Below are 15965 nucleotides of genomic sequence, written 5' to 3'. Positions count from 1 at the left end.
GTGGACCTTTTAGCACCCGTTGTGCATCTGGGTCCAACGTGGACCTTTTGGCACACACTATGTGTCGGGTCCATCATGGACTATTTGACACATGGCACCTGGCAGACGGGGTGCGGGGCGCGGGTCACGGGACACAATGCACTGAGCACGGGTCACAAGACACGATGCACGGAGCGCGGCTCGTGACGAGGTAGCGTGCACGCGTGGGCTCTACTACCCATCTTAATCCACTATAATTATTACAGTTAATAATTCATCTTTTTAAATACATATTTAATAAGGTTCTCTCCACTAATGTGGGATAATTAACTTTTTTAAATAATCCCTTGGTTTTATATCATACTAGTTCCTTTATAGCTCACAATTGTGACAAACTTTAATTCATAATTTCTCACTCACCGGGAATCGGTTTGAAGAAAATGAATATACCACGGACATCTTATAAAATTAAATGTCTCATCACATTTATTATTGGTCAAAGTCCATTGACCAAACACAATTCTAACATATACCATGTTCAAAATTTAGAAATCACATATACAGTAAAAGAAGATAAAAATGCTTTAATATGTTTTAATTTCCTCGCAAACCAACTCAAAGCAAAAAACTAAGAAAGAACAGAATTTATTATCTCTAGCTCGTTGTTTTCTTTTATTATTTTTGGCAAAATGTTAGTAAATTATTTTTGGGAAATGTTAGTAAAGTATAAGAATAGAAAAAAGCTTAGTATGTTTTAATTTCTTCTTACACCAACTCAAAGCAGAAACTTTTATTAAGAGAATTTATTATCTCCCGTTCTTTTCTTTTAGTAGTATTATTTTTGGCAAATTTCCTCGTTTATAAATTCAGTGACTTATACAATGACCAAGATAATGCAAGTGTACATTTTTTGCAATGAATTCAATGCCTTTTTGGCTTTTTGCAATGTATGCTCGAACAAACCTTTGGTCACTTGAATACTACTCTTATAGTAATCGATTTCTCGTACTTTACATTTTTGGATTGGATCATAAACAATATCATTTGTTTGACTTCATTATGATGACATAACACTACCTTAATGTAAATTAAATTTGAGATCCAGTTCAAACAACAGTCAAATAGTTGATATATATATTAACAACATGACAAATTATGATGACTGATTAAATACGTAAATAGGAATTCTGATATTGGAACATACCCACGCGACCAGAAGTGAAAATGTAAAAGAAAAAGATTAATTTCTTGTATCCATTAGAATTTATAAATATACATATATGGTTAGTTTTCATTTAATACTGTACCAGTTTCATTTAAACTGATACATGTTATTTTACTTGGGAAATTCTAGTCAAAATGATACTCCCTCCTCGTAATCCACGTTAATTATCTCATGCTTTCCGTCCAAAAAAAATAGTCTCAGTTTGTCATTTTGGGATATGTACAAAAAAATAGCCCCATTTTAAAAAATGGAAAGTTTCGTTCTTATACTTTACTCATTTTTTCTCATCTCTCATATACTTTAATTACTTTTTCTCTATATCTATCTTATTTTCTCATATACTTTACTTACTTTTTCCTCTATATCTATCTTATTTTATTTAATTCTTCCCCTTCTTTCTTACTTTACATTTTATTCTTAAAACTGGTTCCCCTCTTGTTGATTCAGGTCACCATCCCTATTTGAAAAAATACATTTATTTCTACTTTATTGTGTCTCTCTTAGTACTATACTATTTTCACTTAACACACAAAATAAAATTATATAAAATCTCATGTCGTCTAAAGCAGGGGTCATCTTCTTTGGTACGAAGTACTAGTAATTGAAATTTATTATCAGAAACAACGTTAGCACAAAAGAAATCTTAATAATATCAATTGTTTTTGTTTTGGTGCACGCTAGGAGTTAAAGAGGTACTCTCCAAAAACCGACTTGAACATTTTTTTAACCAATTAAAAATGTTAATTTGTATTTCTAAATGCATCACCTTCATTTATAAAAGTGTCCTCTGGTGTTCTAATTAAAATTAAGATTGTTTTAGGAAAGCAAAAAATGAAGAGTGTAGCAGTCAATTGTGTCTTTCATTACTTGTTTTCCAACTTTTACTAGTAAAATAAATTATATTTTTATAACCTTATACTCGTTACTTCATTTTCAAACTTTTCCCCATATTATGATTGGAAGATCAAATTTACACGACATTTATTAACTTCAATGATTTATCATTTAAAGGTTACTCGGCTTAAATGCGGAGGCTTCATCTTTGCTATCCGACTGAACCACACGATGTGCGACGCGTTTGGACTCGTCCAATTTATGTTAGTCTAGACCCCAAAAAAGGAACTCCCATCCCACTCGGCGAAATGGCGCACCGCTCCTTCTTCTTCGGCCCAGCCGAGCTCTCCGCCCTCCGCAGCCTCCTGCCTCCGCACACGCGCCGCATCTGCTCCACCTTCGACCTCGTCGCAGCCTCCCTTTGGCGTTGCCGCACAATAACCATCTCGCCGGAACCAGAGGATGAGGTTAGGGCACCTCCTAATGAATTTACTCCCTCGATCCACGATTAATTGACACCAATTTCCTGTTTCATCCGTCCACAATTAATCGACACTCTTACTTTTTACTACTTTTGGTAATGAAATCCACGATCCACTAGCTTATCACTCTCATATTTTATTACTCCTTCCGTCTCTGAAATTTTGTCACATTTTTTCATTTCCGTCCGTTCCACAAAATTTGTCACATTTCACTGTTTACCATTTTAGGTAGTGAACCCCACATTCCACTAACTTATTCCCACTCACATTTTATTATAAAACTAATACTTTAAAAGTAGGACTCATATCCTACCAACTTTTTCAACTCACTTTGCATTACATTTCTTAAAATTTGTGCCCGATCAACTGTGACAAAATTTGGGGGACAGAGGGAGTATAAAACTAATATATAAAGTAGGTTCACATTCCACTAACTTTTTCAACTCACTTTCCACTATATTTCTTAAAACTCGTGTCAAGTCAAACGGGTTCATTTAATCATGGACGGATGGATTATTTTTCTTATTTTTCATTTTATAAAATTTTGTAATTTATTCATACTTTATACATATAATTATATTAAAGCCCTTATTAGTAATTTAAATCACAATATTTGAAAAATTAAGCCCTTACTAATGTTCATTTCTACGTCCGCCCAGGTCAGAATCTTGTGCAATCCGCTACTACGGCAACGCCTTCGCTTTCTCGGCCGCGATAGCCACCGCAGGAGACTTGTCGACGAAACCGCTTGATTTTGCGGTGGGGCTGGTGAAGATGGCCAAGGACGAGGTGACGGAGGAGTACATGAGGTCGTTGGCGGATTTAATGGTGATTAGGAACCGCCCGCATTTCGCGGTGATGCCGGGTTCGGGCAGGTGGAGTTCGGGTGGGGAAATCCGGTTTACGGTGGTCCGGCGGAGGGCAGCGGAGGTGAGATTCCCGGAGTGGTGAACTTTTACATTCCTTTCAAGAATAATAGGGGGGGGGGGATGGAGTGTTGGTTCCGATGTGCTTGGCGGCGAATGCCATGGAAGTGTTCGTGAAAGAGCTCGAGGGGATGTCGGAAGGAGTCGGTGGCCGGAGAAAGGGGGTGTTCATCGGGTCAGCTATGTGAATTAGTCATAGCTAACAAGAGAAGCTAAGTTCCTAATAATGTTTTCATGGCTAAGTAGACTACTTCCATAAGAGTGGTTTATTGACTTGTTATTTATATTTATATTGATATAAGCACAAATAACTCTATTATTAACGTAATTAAGTTTGTATTCTTTTCAAAATCATATTAATGAAGTTGAGTCAATTATTTTTTTTACAAAAAACTTTATCTTATAGTACTTTACTATATTTTCTCTCTTATATTTTATTATTTTTCTTCAATTTTAACTTTTAATTTTTATTATCTTTATTTCTTTATTTTTCTTCAATTTTAACTTTCAATTATCAATTTTTTAAACACTTGAGATGGAATAATACTCCCTCCACCCCAATATCTGTCTCACTTTGATTCAGTACGAATTTAACAAATATAAAGAAATGTTATTAGAAAAAGTTAATGGGACGTGGGTCATACTTTTATATACTAGCTAATTGTACTCCCTCCATCACTCTAAGTGACACATTTTCCTTTTTAGAATGTCTCACTCTAAATGGCACATTTCTAAATATGGAAGCATCATTGTCTCTAACTTATTCATTTCTCTTACTTTTTCTCTTTACTTTACCCGCAAAACAACACTACATAAAATCTCATGTCGAATTAGAAATGTTCCAATTAGAATGAGATGGAAGGAATAATAAAATATTAGTATGAATAAGTTAGTGCAATGTAGGATTCACTATCAAATATAGTAAATATGATGTGGAACAACAAATAAATGACAGACTAAAATAAAAAAAATTGGAATACAATGAAGAATGAATGGAGTATATTTATTGAGAAGAGTGAATTACAAAAATTGTCCTTGGATTATGGATTTATCTCGCTCATAGTTCATGGACTTTAAAAATATCTCCATAAGTCCATGGACTAAGGATTTATTTTGAAATTAGTCATTTTGATATTCCATAGAGTACATAAACTAATAATTTTAATTAAAATAATTTATTGATATTTAAAAATCTAAATTTTAAATTTAATTTTATAAAATTAAATCTAATATTGAAATAAAGAAACAAAGTGAAGGATAGCAAAGGAAGAAGAAAATAAATTTTGAAATAGTATCAGATTTAGTACATCATTGAAATAATATTATATTGAAAAAGTTAAAAATGTGAAAATACCAAATTGTACAGCCCCCAAAAAGGGCATTTTCGTGAGATAATAGTGCAAAATGACCAATTTTGACATAAATCCTTAGTTCATGGACTACTGAAGATATTTTTAAAGTCCAGGGACTATAGACGAGATAAATCATAGTTCATGGACCATTTTTGTAGATCATTCAATTGAGAAAATATTCCCATAGCTAACAAATTAGAAAATCGGGCTCAGTTTTTTGGGCGTTTTGTCTCATAGCTAACAAATTACAAAATAGATCAATTCTATTTGAAAAAAAAATTCTCTCTAATGAAGTGAGTCTCATTCTATGCTAACAATGCTCTATTCACTTTTTATAATCTCTCTTACTTTGTCAAGTATGCATTAAAACCTGCGTCGTTTCAAATGTTATCTATTTTTTAGGGACAAATGGAGTATTATTCTCTAAACCAAAAAAAAAAACCAACTACCTTGAGATGGATGAATAACATAAAAATCAACCCATATCCCTAAACTTTTCGGTCATTCTCTTTATAAGGTCAAATAATTATTAAAACTTGTATCTAAGTCAAAATAAATCTCACAAACAGAGGAAAAACAATTTCTTTTTTCTATACTACACCCTAAACAATACTTCCAGTTTTCTAAGTTAATATAACACTGAAACCATGTTCTTGAATATAAATAATTAAAACCTAAATCTTATTATTCGATATTAAATTTTATGACTAACCCGAAAAATGGGGAGTTACTCCCTTTAATTGCAGTTCAGTACATTCTATATATGTAGAGTCATTTCCTTTTTAACAAAATTTAATATATTTCTTCTTATTTACTTTATTCGTTGTCACTTTATTTCTCTTCATTTATCTACTTTTTTCATTTCTTACTAAACACATTTTTTTAAAATCACGTGACGAAAAAAAAACGCCTCCACTACCAGGAACAGAGAGTACATGTAATTAGTGACTTACAATAACATGCAGGATTTGAACAAAACCTACAAATAAATACTACTCCTAATACAATAAATCATTTTCTCTATATGTTTTGTTTATTTATTCAATACACAATACTCCCTCCATCCCACTTAAGATATCCATTTTTTTCTTTTTATCTTGTCTCATTCAGATGTCCACCTTCTATATTTGGAAACAAACCCATCTCTCATCTATTCTCATTAAAATATTCAACTACTCTCTCCGTCTCATAGTAGATGTCACACTTGGGAGATGGTACGAGATTTTAGGAGATGTTATTTTGTGTGTTAAGTGATGAGAGAAAATATAATTTATAATTGATGTGAGAGAAAACTTTTTCCAAAAGAGGAAATGTGACATCTTTTGTGGGACAAACTAAAAAAGAAAGTGTGACATCTACTACGGGACGGAGGGAGTACTTTTTTTCTCTCTACTTACTCCACCTAAAATCTCGTGTCACCCAAGAATGTGGACATCTTGAGTGAGACGGATGGAGTACATATTATGAATCTAATTTATATTGTTTGCTGCTTAATCCGTAATTAAGATCACAGCGCCGAGGCTATAACATGTAAGCTTGTCCGGTTACCCGCCACAGCCCTCTCAAGCTCACACGCAAACTTTTCCATGGCGTTTGCCGGTAAACACATGGTCACAACCACCCCTTTCTTATGCGCTATCACATAGCTCACAACTCCAGGAACCAGATCCCTGCACTGCGCCGGCCCGCCATAAGCCGCCGCGCCCCACCCGTAGTCCGTTTCTCCCAAACCCGCCCGCGTGAAATCCGACACTATAAAAGTCCCCCTCTCTACAAAACCGGGCCGCCCTCTCATCGCCATCAGATCCGCAGCTGATCTCACGTACTCCTCCGTCGCCTGCGCCTTCGAGCTTCTCACCAGCTCCACCGCCTCCCGCAGCGACAGCCTCTCCCTCGTCGACACGGCCGCGGGGTAGACGATGGCGTTGCCGTAGTAGCCCTCCGGGAGCGGCGGATTGAGCCGCTTCCGGCAGTTCACCATGCATGAGATCCTTATCACTTCGTTGGGGTGTAGAGGGAGCGAGATTGTCCGGCAGCGCCACGTGCAGGCTGCCGCGATCTCGAAGGTGGAGCAGCCGCGGAGGTGCGGCGGTAGGATGCTGCGGAGGGCGGAGATGTCGGTGGCGCTGAGGTAGAAACTTCGGTCCACTATATCTTTATCAGGTGGAGTAGTAGTGGTGGAAGTAGTGGTAGTGTCGCCATATTCGTGGTGTGTGCATGACACGCGCGGGGGGTTACGAGCGCTGAGGAGGTGTCTTTCCCAGACGGGCCGGGTCAAAGGGGCGTCGGCTCCGTGGGCAAACTGGGCGACGGCCGACAAAAACTGGGCCAGCCCTCCCGCGTCGGCCATGGTGTGATTCAAGCGGATGGCGAACACGAACCCACCACATGTAAGCCGTGTCACCTGCCTCGTTAAACACGTTTTATTCATTAAGAAAGATAGATAAGACAAAACACGACAAGAACACAAATTTTAGGTCAGATAACTCCAAGATATATAGAACAACTATCTATTTTAACACTTGTGTGTTTGGGAATGAGATTAGTTAGTATTTCCTCTGTAGAAGGAAGATGACAACCCTTCCTCGGACGACATAATATTTTATGCAGTGTTATTTTGTTTTTTAAATGGAGAGAAGAAAATAGAGTAAAAAAAGTTTCATATTAAATATTGCCTTTGTCCGCCAACAAATGTCCCATTTTTTATCTACTCAGATTTTAAGAAATTGTAAATGAAAATGATAGAAAAAGTTAGTGGAATGCGAGTCCCTATTTTAATATATTGGTTTATAATAAAATGTGAGTGAAATGAGTTAATAGAATGTGAGTTTCACTTGCTAAAAATAGTATTAGCGAACAAATGAAAAAAGAAAAATGAGACATTTAATAGTGGATGGAGGGAGTAATGGATTATTTTGGTTGGAACAAACTAAAAAGTAAAATGGATAATCATCGTTTAACGGGGGAGTATTAGAAAGCAATTAATTAATAGCTACCTGAATAAGCAACAATGGGCAATTGATGAGACCAGCAGTGGATGGGAGATGGTGAAGAAGCTTATGCAAGTATGGGAAGGGAGGATAAAGGGCATCACCCAGGTGGTGCAGTGCCACGTCAGCGTCGGCTTCGACAAACACCACCCCCTCTCCGGTGCACTCCACTACCAGCTTGCGGTTGGGCCGCTCCCTCAGGCGTCCCGCCAAAGGGTAGTACAAAACCAAGGCCTTGGCAATGGCTTCACGTATCACTTTGACCGGGTCCTTCCCTTGGGCCGAGGGGCTTCTCCGGTAAAACTGAATCACCGGAGTTTGGGCACGGAGGGCCCCTTGGTCGTCGATGTCCGAGAGGAGTTTAAATTCTTTAGGCGTTTCCGTTTCCGGGGTGATCAGCTCTGGGGTTTTTTTCACTACTTTGAACGTTAAAATTTTGGTAGACTCCATGTGCTTTTGTGTGTGTGTGAATTAAGGTTAGTATGCTTTATATGTGAGCTTAGGTTGAATATGTATTTATAGAAAATGGTATGTTATGAATGGATAGTTATGCTTTATGATACGTCCCTATAAATGGTTAGAGACTCAGACCGGTAAGGGATAAGATTATTAATCTAGTACTCCGGTCGGTGGAGAAAATTAGGGTTCATTAATTCAATATTTCGGGTTTAATTAATTCTTATTGTATTTAATTGGTCACTTTTATTGTTGAAGAAAATTAATTTGAAATATTGATTCAGATTCCACAAATAACAATAGTTTATTTATACTCCCTCCGTCCGCGATTAAATGTCTCATATTTGACCGGTACGGGCTTTAAGAAATTGTTTGACTTTATGTAATAAAGTGTGTAGAAAAGTTAGTGGAATGTATGACCTACTTTTATATGTTGGTTATATAATAAAATGTGAGTGGAATGAGTTAGTGGAATGTAGGTCCACTTACCAAACATAGTAAAAGTGAAATGAGACATTTATTGGTGGACGGACGGAAAAAGAAAAATTAGACATTTAATGGCGGACGGAAGGAGTATTTTTATAATAAATATGTATAAAAAGGTATAATAAAACTGTTGGGATCGTCAATTGTTCATTAGTTTGATATTATATGTTTTGGGTGGAACCAAACTCATACGGATTTATTTTTGGCGGGTTTCTTTTTAAGTCACCCCAAAGGGCCTCAAATTAATTAGGGTTGGATAGCATTTATATACTAATCCAACATCATATTATCCGCTTTGGGTGGAGGCAAGCCTGCACGGATTAGTTTTTGGTCACCCTCGAATTAATGTATACTAATCCAACATTGGTTATTCATTCCGATGTGAAATAGGTTTGTAACCCAACAAAAACTATATCTGAACAGGTTGGAACACAGAAAAAACATCACGTTCCACATGTTAAATTAACGGTGGATTGTCGATGGCATGTGAAAAAGGTTTTATGTTTGTTGTATCGAAAGAAATAGAGAAACCCACGAATGAAGAAGAAAGCTTGTACTAGACGTTGCTCAATATGTAACTGTTTCATTGATTGTAAAACTGATGCACATTGGAAACCATATAACCTTTCAAGAAGGATCTAGAATCACTTTTTAATTAATCTAGTGATCACATTATCAAATCACTAAATTAGCAACATAAGCAGAACAAATTGAGATGTTCACTGCCACGTAACCGTTAATTTTGTGGTCCTGCATTTAATATATTGATGGATTTTATGAAAGATTGTCTTTCATTGAACATGTGTATTGGAGTAGTGGTCCATGATGGTATATCTTATCGCCTAATTCGTGGTGATGAAATGATTGAATTTTCAAAAGAGACATAAGCTATGTTTAACGTTAATCACGTTGGAAATGAATAAAATGTTGTTTGACTATTGCAAAAGATCATACGACTCAATTGTGTCATGTATATTTTGGAACAATTTGAATAAACTACAAATGCACTTGTAAAGGGATAAAGAAATACTCCGTCCGCGAATAGGAGTTCCATTTTTCCATTCTAATCCGTCCGCGAATAGGAGTTCCGGTTCACTTTTATCATAAATGATAATAAGGTCTCACATTCCACTAACTCATTACACTCACATTTCATTTAAAATTAATATATACAAGTGAGATCCATATTCCACTAACTTTTTTCCACTCCCTTCTTTTTAACATTTCTTAAAACACGTGCCGCTTGGAAATGGAACTCCTAATGGCGGACGGAGAGAGTAATTGCCTACAATCAAATTTAGATACAAGCATATATTATAATGACATAGCCATATTTCAACGTGATGCGAAAAAAAGTCAAATTACATTTTTATTAATAACTTATAGGAAATCATTTCATTCACTCTTAATTAACTTGGGTACTTGAACTGCAATTTACACTTAAATGTTGTTTAAAGTGTTTCGAAAAATTTCGAAAGTAAACAAGTCAATACGGCTGATCAGTTTTAATTAGCTCAACTGATACATAAATTAATGTATATTTATGCTTTTCAAATTTTATTTTTTTAAGTTTGGATTGTTTGAATATTCTATTGTTGTTATATGTCATATTTGACCACTGACTAAAACAAAAATACTAGTAATAAATTTAATATCCAATGATTAACTATATACCTAGGCATAGTTTGATAGGTGGGCGAAACTATCCTAAATAAAAGTATAAGTCGTGTAAACTATTTTAACTAAATGTGATAAATAATCTAGTAGGATGTTTAGTGGATTCTAGAAAAAAAATCAATTTTATTTTTACGATTGTTTGATAGGATTTCCAAAAGAATATGTTAGTCATATTTCATTGTTGATGCAAAATATAATCAGATCACGTAGTCTAGAAAAATTATCTGCAAAATAAGAGTTTATTATCTTGGGCCGGCCCTTAATCATGGGCCAAATGATAAAAAAATATAGATTAAATAAGCTAATATAGAACTAACATATAGTATACTCTTATAATAGAAAAATTACACGATATTTCCAATGGTTGAAAATCATGTATGTAGTAGGTATGGTCGCATCGACTGTTTTAAATAGTTGTGACCATCGTTATCTAATACTCCATTCGTCCCCCATATTTAATAAACATGTGTTGGACACAGATTTTAAGAAATGTAAAGAAAAGTGAATTGAAAGTGGACAATAAATTATATGGGGCACACAAAAATAGCAAAAGTGGAAAAAAATGGAGGACGGGGAGTACAACTTTTCGTGCATAACCAATAGTCATATTTCGTCCAGAACCAATAGTGGTATTGGCAAGATTGCACTTTTCTATGGATGCAAAAGCATGCACAAACTGAACCGAACCGGCGGTTAACCGCCGGTTCGGGCCCGCCGGTTCATGAACCGGAACCAGCAGTTTGAACCGTTCGGCCGGTTGCCGGTTCAGACGGGCCGGTTAAGGGTCAAGGTATTGTTGAACCGTGAACCGGTGGTTCAACGGTTCCAACGGCGGTATTCCGGCTGGGGTCCGTAGGGGTGCAGGTTTTCGTCAGAAACCGCCGGTTTGAACTGCCGGTTTCCGCCGGTTCCGGTGACTTTTCAGGTGGCAGGTTGTAGGGTGTAGGGCGTAGGCCTGAAAACCGGTCAGAAACCGCCGGTTTCCGTCAGAAAACCGTGGACTGAACCGCCGGTTCAGGCGGTAAACCGGCAGTTTCTGCCGAATTTGAAATTTCAAAATTTTTTTTATTTCTTCCAATTTTACTCCTATAAATACCCCACTTCCCCCTCATTTCTACTCACCCCATTCTTGTGTTAATAATATAAATTAATAATTTTAATTAAAATAATTTATTGATATTTAAAAATCTAAATTTTAAATTTAATTTTATAAAATTAAATCTAATATTGAAATAAAGAAACAAAGTGAAGGATAGCAAAGGAAGAAGAAAATAAATTTTGAAATAATATCAGATTTAGTACATCATTGAAATAATATTATATTGAAAAAGTTAAAAATGTGAAAATACCAAATTGTACAGCCCCCAAAAAGGGCATTTTCGTGAGATAATAGTGCAAAATGACCAATTTTGACATAAATCCTTAGTTCATGGACTACTGAAGATATTTTTAAAGTCCAGGGACTATAGACGAGATAAATCATAGTTCATGGACCATTTTTGTAGATCATTCAATTGAGAAAATATTCCCATAGCTAACAAATTAGAAAATCGGGCTCAGTTTTTTGGGCGTTTTGTCTCATAGCTAACAAATTACAAAATAGATCAATTCTATTTGAAAAAAAAAATTCTCTCTAATGAAGTGAGTCTCATTCTATGCTAACAATGCTCTATTCACTTTTTATAATCTCTCTTACTTTGTCAAGTATGCATTAAAACCTGCGTCGTTTCAAATGTTATCTATTTTTTAGGGACAAATGGAGTATTATTCTCTAAACCAAAAAAAAAAACCAACTACCTTGAGATGGATGAATAACATAAAAATCAACCCATATCCCTAAACTTTTCGGTCATTCTCTTTATAAGGTCAAATAATTATTAAAACTTGTATCTAAGTCAAAATAAATCTCACAAACAGAGGAAAAACAATTTCTTTTTTCTATACTACACCCTAAACAATACTTCCAGTTTTCTAAGTTAATATAACACTGAAACCATGTTCTTGAATATAAATAATTAAAACCTAAATCTTATTATTCGATATTAAATTTTATGACTAACCCGAAAAATGGGGAGTTACTCCCTTTAATTGCAGTTCAGTACATTCTATATATGTAGAGTCATTTCCTTTTTAACAAAATTTAATATATTTCTTCTTATTTACTTTATTCGTTGTCACTTTATTTCTCTTCATTTATCTACTTTTTTCATTTCTTACTAAACACATTTTTTTAAAATCACGTGACGAAAAAAAAACGCCTCCACTACCAGGAACAGAGAGTACATGTAATTAGTGACTTACAATAACATGCAGGATTTGAACAAAACCTACAAATAAATACTACTCCTAATACAATAAATCATTTTCTCTATATGTTTTGTTTATTTATTCAATACACAATACTCCCTCCATCCCACTTAAGATATCCATTTTTTTCTTTTTATCTTGTCTCATTCAGATGTCCACCTTCTATATTTGGAAACAAACCCATCTCTCATCTATTCTCATTAAAATATTCAACTACTCTCTCCGTCTCATAGTAGATGTCACACTTGGGAGATGGTACGAGATTTTAGGAGATGTTATTTTGTGTGTTAAGTGATGAGAGAAAATATAATTTATAATTGATGTGAGAGAAAACTTTTTCCAAAAGAGGAAATGTGACATCTTTTGTGGGACAAACTAAAAAAGAAAGTGTGACATCTACTACGGGACGGAGGGAGTACTTTTTTTCTCTCTACTTACTCCACCTAAAATCTCGTGTCACCCAAGAATGTGGACATCTTGAGTGAGACGGATGGAGTACATATTATGAATCTAATTTATATTGTTTGCTGCTTAATCCGTAATTAAGATCACAGCGCCGAGGCTATAACATGTAAGCTTGTCCGGTTACCCGCCACAGCCCTCTCAAGCTCACACGCAAACTTTTCCATGGCGTTTGCCGGTAAACACATGGTCACAACCACCCCTTTCTTATGCGCTATCACATAGCTCACAACTCCAGGAACCAGATCCCTGCACTGCGCCGGCCCGCCATAAGCCGCCGCGCCCCACCCGTAGTCCGTTTCTCCCAAACCCGCCCGCGTGAAATCCGACACTATAAAAGTCCCCCTCTCTACAAAACCGGGCCGCCCTCTCATCGCCATCAGATCCGCAGCTGATCTCACGTACTCCTCCGTCGCCTGCGCCTTCGAGCTTCTCACCAGCTCCACCGCCTCCCGCAGCGACAGCCTCTCCCTCGTCGACACGGCCGCGGGGTAGACGATGGCGTTGCCGTAGTAGCCCTCCGGGAGCGGCGGATTGAGCCGCTTCCGGCAGTTCACCATGCATGAGATCCTTATCACTTCGTTGGGGTGTAGAGGGAGCGAGATTGTCCGGCAGCGCCACGTGCAGGCTGCCGCGATCTCGAAGGTGGAGCAGCCGCGGAGGTGCGGCGGTAGGATGCTGCGGAGGGCGGAGATGTCGGTGGCGCTGAGGTAGAAACTTCGGTCCACTATATCTTTATCAGGTGGAGTAGTAGTGGTGGAAGTAGTGGTAGTGTCGCCATATTCGTGGTGTGTGCATGACACGCGCGGGGGGTTACGAGCGCTGAGGAGGTGTCTTTCCCAGACGGGCCGGGTCAAAGGGGCGTCGGCTCCGTGGGCAAACTGGGCGACGGCCGACAAAAACTGGGCCAGCCCTCCCGCGTCGGCCATGGTGTGATTCAAGCGGATGGCGAACACGAACCCACCACATGTAAGCCGTGTCACCTGCCTCGTTAAACACGTTTTATTCATTAAGAAAGATAGATAAGACAAAACACGACAAGAACACAAATTTTAGGTCAGATAACTCCAAGATATATAGAACAACTATCTATTTTAACACTTGTGTGTTTGGGAATGAGATTAGTTAGTATTTCCTCTGTAGAAGGAAGATGACAACCCTTCCTCGGACGACATAATATTTTATGCAGTGTTATTTTGTTTTTTAAATGGAGAGAAGAAAATAGAGTAAAAAAAGTTTCATATTAAATATTGCCTTTGTCCGCCAACAAATGTCCCATTTTTTATCTACTCAGATTTTAAGAAATTGTAAATGAAAATGATAGAAAAAGTTAGTGGAATGCGAGTCCCTATTTTAATATATTGGTTTATAATAAAATGTGAGTGAAATGAGTTAATAGAATGTGAGTTTCACTTGCTAAAAATAGTATTAGCGAACAAATGAAAAAAGAAAAATGAGACATTTAATAGTGGATGGAGGGAGTAATGGATTATTTTGGTTGGAACAAACTAAAAAGTAAAATGGATAATCATCGTTTAACGGGGGAGTATTAGAAAGCAATTAATTAATAGCTACCTGAATAAGCAACAATGGGCAATTGATGAGACCAGCAGTGGATGGGAGATGGTGAAGAAGCTTATGCAAGTATGGGAAGGGAGGATAAAGGGCATCACCCAGGTGGTGCAGTGCCACGTCAGCGTCGGCTTCGACAAACACCACCCCCTCTCCGGTGCACTCCACTACCAGCTTGCGGTTGGGCCGCTCCCTCAGGCGTCCCGCCAAAGGGTAGTACAAAACCAAGGCCTTGGCAATGGCTTCACGTATCACTTTGACCGGGTCCTTCCCTTGGGCCGAGGGGCTTCTCCGGTAAAACTGAATCACCGGAGTTTGGGCACGGAGGGCCCCTTGGTCGTCGATGTCCGAGAGGAGTTTAAATTCTTTAGGCGTTTCCGTTTCCGGGGTGATCAGCTCTGGGGTTTTTTTCACTACTTTGAACGTTAAAATTTTGGTAGACTCCATGTGCTTTTGTGTGTGTGTGAATTAAGGTTAGTATGCTTTATATGTGAGCTTAGGTTGAATATGTATTTATAGAAAATGGTATGTTATGAATGGATAGTTATGCTTTATGATACGTCCCTATAAATGGTTAGAGACTCAGACCGGTAAGGGATAAGATTATTAATCTAGTACTCCGGTCGGTGGAGAAAATTAGGGTTCATTAATTCAATATTTCGGGTTTAATTAATTCTTATTGTATTTAATTGGTCACTTTTATTGTTGAAGAAAATTAATTTGAAATATTGATTCAGATTCCACAAATAACAATAGTTTATTTATACTCCCTCCGTCCGCGATTAAATGTCTCATATTTGACCGGTACGGGCTTTAAGAAATTGTTTGACTTTATGTAATAAAGTGTGTAGAAAAGTTAGTGGAATGTATGACCTACTTTTATATGTTGGTTATATAATAAAATGTGAGTGGAATGAGTTAGTGGAATGTAGGTCCACTTACCAAACATAGTAAAAGTGAAATGAGACATTTATTGGTGGACGGACGGAAAAAGAAAAATTAGACATTTAATGGCGGACGGAAGGAGTATTTTTATAATAAATATGTATAAAAAGGTATAATAAAACTGTTGGGATCGTCAATTGTTCATTAGTTTGATATTATATGTTTTGGGTGGAACCAAACTCATACGGATTTATTTTTGGCGGGTTTCTTTTTAAGTCACCCCAAAGGGCCTCAAATTAATTAGGGTTGGATAGCATTTATATACTAATCCA

General features: G+C 36.9%; 2 protein-coding genes and 1 pseudogene across 2 annotated transcripts; 1 reads left to right on the top strand and 2 right to left on the bottom strand.

Annotated features, from left to right (window-relative positions):
• The first annotated feature begins 1624 nt into the window (after positions 1 to 1624).
• LOC121764266 lies at positions 1625 to 3634 on the top strand (annotated as a pseudogene).
• A 2628-nt stretch (positions 3635 to 6262) lies between these two features.
• Positions 6263 to 8297, bottom strand: LOC121763559 (benzyl alcohol O-benzoyltransferase-like). The gene is made up of 2 exons (XM_042159601.1): positions 7795 to 8297; positions 6263 to 7202 (listed from the first exon to the last, which is right to left on the bottom strand). Exons 1-2 carry the CDS (start codon positions 8236 to 8238, stop codon positions 6306 to 6308), a joined length of 1341 nt encoding a protein of 446 aa, XP_042015535.1. The 5' UTR covers positions 8239 to 8297; the 3' UTR covers positions 6263 to 6305.
• Positions 8298 to 13219: 4922 nt separating this feature from the next.
• On the bottom strand, positions 13220 to 15254 carry LOC121763571 (benzyl alcohol O-benzoyltransferase-like). Its single transcript, XM_042159615.1, has 2 exons — positions 14752 to 15254; positions 13220 to 14159 (listed from the first exon to the last, which is right to left on the bottom strand). Exons 1-2 carry the CDS (start codon positions 15193 to 15195, stop codon positions 13263 to 13265), a joined length of 1341 nt encoding a protein of 446 aa, XP_042015549.1. The 5' UTR covers positions 15196 to 15254; the 3' UTR covers positions 13220 to 13262.
• Positions 15255 to 15965: the final 711 nt, after the last annotated feature.

The sequence above is a fragment of the Salvia splendens genome, chromosome 14, assembly GCF_004379255.2.
Source record: "Salvia splendens isolate huo1 chromosome 14, SspV2, whole genome shotgun sequence".
In the NCBI taxonomy this organism is placed as follows: domain Eukaryota; kingdom Viridiplantae; phylum Streptophyta; class Magnoliopsida; order Lamiales; family Lamiaceae; genus Salvia; species Salvia splendens.
The sequence above is the reverse complement of the archived record's forward strand: the minus strand, read 5'-3'. Positions and strand labels throughout refer to the sequence as shown.